Source organism: Anguilla rostrata, chromosome 14 (assembly GCF_018555375.3).
Source record: "Anguilla rostrata isolate EN2019 chromosome 14, ASM1855537v3, whole genome shotgun sequence".
Taxonomy (NCBI): Eukaryota; Metazoa; Chordata; class Actinopteri; order Anguilliformes; family Anguillidae; genus Anguilla; species Anguilla rostrata.
Window position 1 is genome coordinate 39,626,140 of NC_057946.1, and position 10,000 is coordinate 39,636,139.

At 50.0% G+C, this 10,000-nt stretch overlaps 1 protein-coding gene across 1 annotated transcript in view; it reads left to right on the plus strand.

The window, feature by feature from the left end:
• Positions 1 to 10,000, plus strand: part of ulk1b (unc-51 like autophagy activating kinase 1) — a 36,618-nt gene that overhangs the window by 10,503 nt on the left and 16,115 nt on the right. Inside the window, exons 7-14 of the mRNA XM_064308979.1 lie at positions 606 to 679; positions 1,786 to 1,887; positions 2,791 to 2,849; positions 3,840 to 3,922; positions 5,466 to 5,562; positions 6,259 to 6,304; positions 7,751 to 7,907; positions 8,980 to 9,040. Of these exons, the coding sequence (XP_064165049.1) occupies positions 606 to 679; positions 1,786 to 1,887; positions 2,791 to 2,849; positions 3,840 to 3,922; positions 5,466 to 5,562; positions 6,259 to 6,304; positions 7,751 to 7,907; positions 8,980 to 9,040 (679 nt within the window). The remainder of the gene's footprint in view (positions 1 to 605; positions 680 to 1,785; positions 1,888 to 2,790; positions 2,850 to 3,839; positions 3,923 to 5,465; positions 5,563 to 6,258; positions 6,305 to 7,750; positions 7,908 to 8,979; positions 9,041 to 10,000) is intronic.

Sequence of the window (10,000 nt, forward strand, 5' to 3'; positions counted from 1 at the left end):
GAAGTCGTCTCCTGTGTGTTCTGTTTACTAACCAGATGTGCGGCTCCCTCTGGGTGACGGTGAGAGTTCTGCATCTGTTGTTGTTGAAGTGCTTGTGGCGCGTGGACAGGTGGTGTTCACAGGGTGTTGTTATGAAAGGTTTAGAGAGTTAACTGCATTGCCTGGGGAATATGGGGGGAAATGGGTTTGTAATTAGAGGTTTGCAGGTTCAAAACCTGTGTGTGCTTCAGCTTCTGTACCCCGGAGCAGTGTGTTTAATGGGAAATTCTGTCATTTGAAATGAAACTTCTTATCAGCTGACACACATTGGACAGGAGGTTGCCATGGCTACTGGTAGTTTCCTGTTGAGATTGGAGTGACCCGTTTTACAGGAAAATGGAAAACAATAGCTCACAAACCTCAATATCAACAAAACGTCCAGTTGAGGTTTCTCACACTGAATTTACAATTCAATTTGCAGAAGACGCCTGTGTCTGTGGAAAGAAGCTCTTTCTGTTGGAGCTGTTTGTGAGAGAGGCTGCAAAATCTCTCAGTCTTAACTCATATTCTCCCCCCGAATGAAATCTCAGCTCTCACCCGGTTCCTCCTGTTCCTGCTCTTTCCAGCTGACTTTGGGTTCGCGCGGTACCTACAGAGCAACATGATGGCTGCTACGCTGTGCGGCTCTCCTATGTACATGGTCAGTACCCACAATGCACCTTGCATGCTCTGTACCCACAATGCACCTTGCATGGTAAAACCCACAATGCACCTTGCATGCTCTGTACCCATAATGCACCTTGCATGCTCTGTACCCACAACGCACCTTGCATGCTCTGTACCCACGATGCAGCTTGCATGGTCAGTACCCACAATGCACCTTGCATGCTCTGTACCCACAATGCACCTTGCATGGTCAGTACCCACGATGCACCTTACATGGTCAGTCCCTCTTGGGGTGTGACTTCCAAACACTTAATCACTAGAAGTTTACAAAATGATAAACGTTGCGGAAAATCTCTAAACGATTAAACACATTTTTCCTTATACCGTACATTTTTTATTGTTTTCTGTCAGAGATTTTACGACATCGCCACCCCAGCAATCTCAGTAATTTTATGTAGTGTCAAACAAGCATGTCAGCAGGTTCAGTACAGAGGAGGTTATACACTTTTATAACTCTGTATAAACACATTTTTTATGAGCCAGTGTTATTAAAAAATTAATAACACTTCATTTTACAGTGTCCTGTTCCCACAGTGATTGTTGTCAGCAGGTGTTTGAAAGTATTAGTGGTGTGGTGGTGTCACTTTTGGTGGTTGAGTGAGGTCATGATATGGGCGTGGGAAATATGGTCCTTTATTGGCTCTCGAGTCATAACGTTGGCATCTGCTTAAACGTGTGGTGAAAATCAAACTGACATTCCTCGAAATGCTTCGCAAAGAATGGAAGCATGAATACCCATACACAACCCATACCCATTATATGGTGCTTTTTTGTGATTCCTCTCTTGTATAGGCTACAGTATTCGCTTTTGAAGTCCGCTCTGTGCTTTTTGCAGGATTGTATTAAAAAACACGTCTTTGGCTATTGTTTTCTTAACGCATCTGTTTAAATTTAAATCTGGCAAATTTAGAAAAATAGACTGAACCTTGTTGTTAAAAGATATAAATGCAGTTTTTGCACTGTGTAGCCATTTACCGATTGTTTTGCCCATGCCTAGTACCCACAATGCACCTTGCACGCTGACCACCCGAAATGTACCTTGCGGCCCTGATATGTGTGCCTCTTGCCCCCCCCTTTCAGGCTCCTGAAGTCATAATGTCCCAGACCTACGATGCCAAGGCGGACCTGTGGAGCATAGGAACCATTGTGTTCCAGTGTCTGACTGGGAAGGCCCCATTTCAAGTGAGCACCGACTACCGCTGTGACTGAGAAGCGCATGGCAGACACTTTCTGTTCTTCAGCAGCTGGTCCTCAACCGTTGTAATTTGTTTTGACTATGACCATTGCCTTTAGCTTAAGAAAGCAAATAGAGGATGGAAACAGTCATATATTTTCTGCATGGTCCGAGCCCATTTTGTAATCAGCCTCCTCGACAAATCAAGTGGACTTAGTGATCCGTGAATCAGGTTTATTGGGGCGGAATTAAAGCTGCTATTTGGCAGCGCTGTAACTTTGTCCCCATTGTTATTCGGCTGCTGTCGTTCGAGCGAACGCGTGAGACTGAAGTGATCTGTGAGGAGGCGGCGGCGGCGGCCAGCGTGCTGACTTGGCGTTTCTGACAAACGCCCGCGAAGTTCGAGGGAAACGGAGCGAGGCTGGGGCCGGGCTCGGGGCCCTGGATGAGCGGGCGAGGGAATTCCACACGCGCCTCCGAGCCTCACGCGGTGCGGGCGGCAGGGGGGGCGTGATGGTGAGGGGAAACCGGAATGAACCGGATAGCCCGAGACGGTCTCGTGTCTGGGTGTGCTAGCGGTGCGCTCTTTCAGCTAGCTGCTCGCTTCGAGTAAACATCCCGCTTTTAAAAAAACACACGTCAAGAAAAATGAACGCTATGCGAGTAGTCGTGTTCGAGAGTGCCGGCCGAGCGAGTCTGTAGCGCGTGATGAAGATGATGATGGGTGCGTTAGAAACTGGAAGAACTCGCTCAGGGGCCCCTGCTGACGCTGTGAGGGGTTTGAGCTTTCTGCCTGGCCACTGGAGTTCAGGAGAATGTGAGGCTTTTTTCATTGTGGTTGAGGTCTTTTCTGGTCATGTGAATGTGTGAAAGAACCTGTCTTTGTAATCTAACCACCCCCCCCCCCTCAGGCCAGCAGCCCCCAGGACCTCCGGTTGTTCTATGAGAAAAACAAGAACCTGAACCCGAAGTGAGTGACTCACCTTGCTACACACACACAAACACTCGCACATGCACACACACACACACACATATGCTCACACACACTCACACAAACACACTCACACACATACGCTCACACACACACTCACACAAACACACTCATATAAACACACGCACACACACACACACTCACGCACATACGCTCACACGCACTCACACAAACTCACACACATACACACACTGCATTCACACACTATACACACACACACACCCACACATATGCTCACTCACACTCACACACACATACACGCTCACACAAATACACTCACACACACTCACACAAACACACTCACATAAACACACGCACACACACACACATACACGCACACACACTCACACACATACGCTCACATGCACTCACACAAACACACTCATATACACACACGCACACACACACGCATACACACTCACACACACGCTCACACACACACACACGCACGCTCAAACACACACATGCACACTCACACACATACGCTCACACACACACTCACACAAACACACCCACATACACACACACACAAACACACCCACATACACACACACACACACACATGCATACACACACACACACATACACCTATGCTCACAGTCACACACACACGCTCACACACACGCACCCTAACACTCACACACACACATACACTTACGCACGCTAACACTCACTCACAACTCTTCCTGAAGTAAAACTTTGACTGAGCAATAACTTCTGTGCTGAACATTGGCCGTCCATATTGAGGAAGGAATATTGGGATGGTAATCTGTCACCAGGAAATGAATGCTAAAACTGATAGCCCAAGTGTGAGTGTTAAGGGGATTTCAACTTTGATGTCAATAATTAGCTAAATGGGACATTCCCAAGAACCACATCCTTAGAAGTTAAAATTCCCTTTGTGCTTATTCATCCTGAGAGCGGTCAGTCCTTCGTCAAAACTTAATCAATATATTTTATAATTCCCAGCATCCCTAGAGAGACCTCCAGCCACCTGAGGCATCTTCTGCAGGGGCTTCTGCAGAGGAACCCAAGGGACCGCATGGACTTCGGTCAGTACCGCCCCCCGCCGCCCCCCCGCCCGCCCCACCCCGCCCCGCCCCGCCCCACCCCCCCGCCCCGCCCCGCCCCACCCCGCCCCGCCCCGCCCTGCCCCGCCCCGCGCCGCGGTTCAGTTCCTGTTCGGCACGCGCTGCGGGGAGATCAGCTAGTGCGGTCACACGCTGCGTCCTCCTCCTGAGTAACCCGATCGGACCTCAGTCCGACCGCACCGGTCACACGCTGCGTCCTCCTCCTGAGTAACCCGACCGTACTGGTCGTACGCACCGGTCACGAACGCTCGTCCTCCTCTGAGTAACCCGACCGACTCGTCCTACGCACCGGTCACACTCTGCGTATTCCTCCTCTGAGTAACCCGACCGGACCGGTCCGCCGCCGTCGCACACTTCCTCCTCCTGAAGTAACCCGACCGGACCTCGGTCCGTACCGCCACCGGTCCCCGCTGCGTCCTCCTCCTGAGTAACCCGACCGGACCGCGGTCGACCGCACGTCAGCACACTGCGTCCTCCTCCTGAGTAACCCGACCGGACCTCAGTCCGACCGCACCGGTCACACGCTGCGTCCTCCTCCTGAGTAACCCGACCGGACCTCGGTCCGACCGCACCGGTCACACGCTGCGTCCTCCTCCTGAGTAACCCGACCGGACCTCGGTCCGACCGCACCGGTCACACGCTGCGTCCTCCTCCCGAGTAACCCGACCGGACCTCGGTCCGACCGCACCGGTCACACGCTGCGTCCTCCTCCCGAGTAACCCGACCGGACCTCGGTCCGACCGCACCGGTCACACGCTGCGTCCTCCTCCTGAGTAACCCGACCGGACCTCGGTCCGACCGCACCGGTCACACGCTGCGTCCTCCTCCTGAGTAACCCGACCGGACCTCGGTCCGACCGCACCGGTCACACGCTGCGTCCTCCTCCTGAGTAACCCGACCGGACCTCGGTCCGACCGCACCGGTCACGCGCTGCGTCCTCCTCCTGAGTAACCCGACCGGACCTCGGTCCGACCGCACCGGTCACACGCTGCGTCCTCCTCCTGAGTAACCCGACCGGACCTCGGTCCGACCGCGGTAACCGGGTTGGCTTCGGTCTGATCAAGTGTCCCACAGATATACCGCTAGGTCTCAGATCTGTCTGACCGTAATGACCGTAGGGAATGTGGTCACTGTGGTTGTGTGCTGGTGTCTTCCCTTACGTATGAAACCTGGCCTGGTTCTGCAGGTGTGACCGTAAGGCCTGTACGGAACTGGGCCAGTGTGGTCACCTGCTGTGTTCTCTGTCCAGACGCAAACCTCGATCCAGCAGTAATCACCGTATGGATGTTGGTCCAGCATTGGTGTGCACGCAGACTATGGCCATTCTGTTTAGCCTGGGTGGACATCAGAGTTGCTTTAGTGATTGAAGTTCTGGGTTTCCTCACCCATCCCAGTGACCGACGGTCCAGAAACGCTCCGGCTGATTTTCCCATTAGAAGTGCCGTTTGCTCCCTGGAGTGTCGGCAGTGCTCTGTAAAGGATTTTTTTCTCTGTTCCCTTTCAGATGAGTTTTTTCAGCACCCCTTCCTCGAGCTGAATTCACCCGTGAAGAAGTGTGAGTGTCATATAATCTCCCCCCTCCTCCCCCCTCCGGCTTCCGTGTTCTCTGCAGTTTTAATTATTAACAGTGGCACAGAAGTGTTAAAACTGATGTTGATCTTGCAAGATTGCATTTCATTTACTGATGTTTTTTAAATGAGTCAAAATTCTACATCAGTAATTGCTTAAAGCTGTGTGTGTGTGTGTGTGTGTATGTGCCTGCGTATGTATGTGTGTATGTGTACGTATGTGTGTGTATGTGCGTGCATGTGCCTGTTTGTGTGTGTGTGTGTACGTGCATGTGCGACTTTGTCTGTGTGTGTGTGTGTGTGCGTGCATGTGCGTTTTTGTGTGTGTGTGTACGTGCGTGCATGTGCGTGTTTGTGTGTGCGTGTGTGCGTGCATGTGCGTCTTTGTCTGTGTGTGCGTGTGTGTATGTGTGCATGTGCGTGTTTGTGTGTGGTGTGTGCGTGCATGTGCGTTTTGTTGTGTGTGTGTGTGTTGTGTGTGTGTATGTGTTGTGTGTGTGTAGTGTGTGCGTGTGCATGTGCGTGTTTGTGTGGTTTTGTGGTGTTTTGTCTGTGTGTGTAGTGTGTGCATGTGTGTGTATGTTGTGAGTGTGTGCGTGCGTTTTTTCGTCTTGCTGGTGCGTGGTGTGGTTGATCTGTTGTGTGCTATGTGCATGGTGTGTGGCACGTGTACGCCGGTTGTGCACGTTGCTCATGTCAGTTCTTACACGGCTCGGCCTCGTCGGCCAGGTGCCTCTGCAGCAGCTCCTCCACGTCTCACCTGGCCTCCCCTCCGGTGAGTCACCCCCGTCACATGACACAGGACGCAGGAGTACAGGGCGGGGCAGGAGACCTGCTGACTAACAAAGCCCACAAGGGAAAACTGTGTGTGTGTATGCATTTATGTGTGTGTGTGTGTTAGTGTGTGTGTGTGTATGCATTTATGTGTGTGTGTGTGTTAGTGTGTGTGTGTGTATGCATTTATGTGTGTGTGTGTGTTAGTATGTGTGTGTGTGTGTATGCGTTTACGTGTGTGTGTGTGTGTGTGTAGTGTTGTGTGTGTGCGTATGCATATGTGCTGTGTGTGTGTGTGTGTGTGTGAAAGTGTGTGTGTGTGTGTGTGCACGTGTGTGTGTGTATGGGTTTATATGTGTGTGTGTGTGTGTGTGTGTGCGTATGCATTTATGTGTGCGTGTGTGTGTGTGTCACGTGTGTGTGTGTGTGTTAGTGTGTGTGTGCGTATGTATTTATGTGTGCTTGTGTGTGTGTGTGTGTGTGTGTGCTAGTGTGTGTGTGCGTATGTATTTATTGTGTGCTTGTGTGTGTGTGTGTGTGCAAGCGTGTGTGTGTGTGTGTGCACGTGTTTGTGTGTGTGTGTGTGTGTGTGTGTGTGTGCACGTGTGTGTGTGTTAGTGTGTGTGTGTGTGCGTATGCATTTATGTGTGCTTGTGCGTGTGTGTGTGTGCACGTGTGTGTGTGTGTTAGTGTGTGTGTGTGCGTATGCATTTATGTGTGCGTGTGTGTGTGTGTGTGTGTGTGTGTGCACGTGTGTGTGTGTGTGTTAGTGTGTGTGTGTGTGCTTATGCATTTATGTGTGCTTGTGTGTGTGTGTGTGTGCACGTGTGTGTGTGCGTGCATGCACGTTTGTATGTGTGTGTGTGTGTGTGTGTTTGTGTGCGCGTGTGTGTGTAATTAAATAAGAGCTTACAAGGGACAGAATAGACACATTAAGTAGATTGTCAATTAATGTGTTAATTTTTCAATTCGTACTTTACTGAACCTGTGTTTCGTAGTTGTCCATGACCATGAAATTGACTTTTATACGTCGCTTTGGATAAAAGCGTCTGCTAAATAAATGCAATGTAATGTTAAAATAAAAATCCAAGGGGAAATCTGAAAAGATCTTGTTTAAAATAAAACATGTAAAGGCTGACGCTTCACTAAACTGTGGAATATGTATTGACACAGACAGGCTTAAATATAGCACTGCGCGTACAGACATAGAGGCCCTTAGATCATTGCTTTAATAACAACTGTCTCAAGGCAACTAGGCTCCTGTGAGTGCCAATGCAGGAGGGCGGTCCCTAACTGCAGCAGGGTGGTCCCTAACTGCAGGAGGGCGGTCCCTAACTGCCGTCTAACCAGGGGGACGCCTCCAGACCGCCTGCAGACAGACAGCATCGGCGCAGTTCTGCGCAGAACTTCGCCACTGAGCTCTCCTCTCGCCCTTTCAACCCTGCAGCTGTCGGTTGCCGAGTTACAGCAGCTCCGCCCCAAAGCCGCGCCCTCGCAGTCGCAGGATTGCCCTGACTTCCTGCTGAAGGACTCCGCGGGCGGGAGCAGCAAGGACTCCTCCTGCGACACGGACGACTTCGTCATAGTGCCCGCCCACCTCCCGGGTGAGCCTGCCGACCCCCTCGTCCAATCACATCTCAGGATTTCCTGATCGCGTTGTGATCATGAAGTGCTCTAGACAGCTCCTTGTGGAACGCATGGTTGGATTGTTTTCGTAAAAACCTTAAAGCAGGGCTGCCCAACCCTGTTCCTGGAGATCTACCGCCCTGTGGTATTTCATTCCAACCCCAACAAAGCACATCTCATTCAACCGCTAGAGATCTCCTCAGCCTGCTAATTAGTAGAGTCAGGTGCCAAATTAGGGTTGAAATGAAAACCTACAGGGTGGTAGATCTTCAGGAGCAGGGTTGGGCAGCTCTGTCTTAAAAGGTGATTTAGGGTTACTTAAAAACAATCTTGAGTTTGTTTATCTCAAAAAGATGCTTTGGCACTTAATAATTGCGTCATTATTTACAGCTCAACCGCAATAGCCGTGCTGTCCCAGCACAGAAGCTACACAATCATGTAATAAGCTGACAAAGATACTGTACGAATCAGAAGCGGTGAAGTCTGTACTTTGTGCAGTTCATTCCTACATTAGTCCCATTAGTTGAGCATCTTAGTCCACTGACCTACCTGCTGATTTGGACTAAGATGGCCGACTCTTCCATTGCATCCTCTGTCTCCAAACAACACAAGGTTCTGATTTGTCCTTGTAGTTCTCTGGTCCTGTAATACTGTTACTATATCATGTTATCTGCTGGATCTATAAAATCTGTCATGTCAGTGACAAGGAGAATTTCCCACACTGGGAACAGAGACTTCTGTCTTCCCAGCGATAAATGGTGTCCGTCGCGCTGGGAGAATACGTGACAGGCCGCCATGGGCGGCAGTGATGCATCGTGGGTATTCGTCCCGTGATCAGGCGAGACTGAGCGAGGGAATGACTCTTGCTCTCGGCGGACTGCCGGCGGTTCGCTGATCGAGTGCGCTGATATTCGAATGCTAATGCGCAGCTGGGAAGTAAAACACGAGGACACGCGATCGCTCAGAAAAACTGCCTCTGGAATGGCTGTTTATTCCTTCACTCCTATTAATATTCTGCCCTCTCTCCCTCTCTCTCTCTCTCTCTCTCAGGTGAGCTCACCAGTGAGGTGCATGATGGGAAGATTGTTCAGGACAGCTTGATTTACTGTGGGTGAGTGGGCTGGTGGTGACATCATCTCCACCGTGGACAGACGCTAGTTTGAGGTTTCCTGTTTTACAGAGCACAAAGGTCTGCTCTTTTACCGGTCTTTAATTTGTGTCAAAGCTAAAGCCCCGTACTGTGGAAAGAAAAGGCTGGTCTTTAAACCATTTTGTTAGTCATAAAGGTGACACATAATCTCTATTGTTCGCTAAGAGCATAACCTCATCAATCTTCTATAGCCGGTGTAATCAATTATTCTTTTCTACAGCTTAATATTTACCCAACAGAAGCTGTGTTAAGTCTTGGTTGAGGGATCTCACAAGTTACACTACTGGAAAAGTGTCCATAATCCGTACAAAATGTGTGAATTTCATCATATGTTCCCTTCTAAAAAGTACATGTTACGGCTAGCCACAGGCAAACCACAACATAAAATGGAGTCGAACAAGAGATTCAACAATAATGATTTAATCCAGAATTAATAGACAAGTTTCACAATGCACTTGAAGATAAATACAAGTATCCACGTATCACCACGTAGCAGTACAACAATGAATGAATTAGTACAATGGTAATAAAGACTAGGTAGCAATCAAATGGGGTGATCCTCCAGGCCCGTCTGTGTAGAGGACTCCAGAAGGATCACAGGGCTGTAGTATATATACTAGAGTCTATCAGGTGCAGTCTATTGGGAACAGGGGTAGCTCATCCCACTGCCAATCACCAATTAAGCAATCTAAGAGCAGAGAGAGCGACAGAGAGAGAGAGAGAGAGAGAGAGAGAGAGAGGGAAAGACACGCACCCCACATGCACCAAGAAGTAAGGGCGCACATAACAGTACACTCTACAATGGAAGCAAAGAATTTGGTGTTTACTGCCATTTTCTGTGTAAAGCCATGGGCAACAAGGGGGGTGCCAGTGTGCCAATGTGCATTGACCTCGTTAGTATAGTGGCCTTCCCCCACGGGG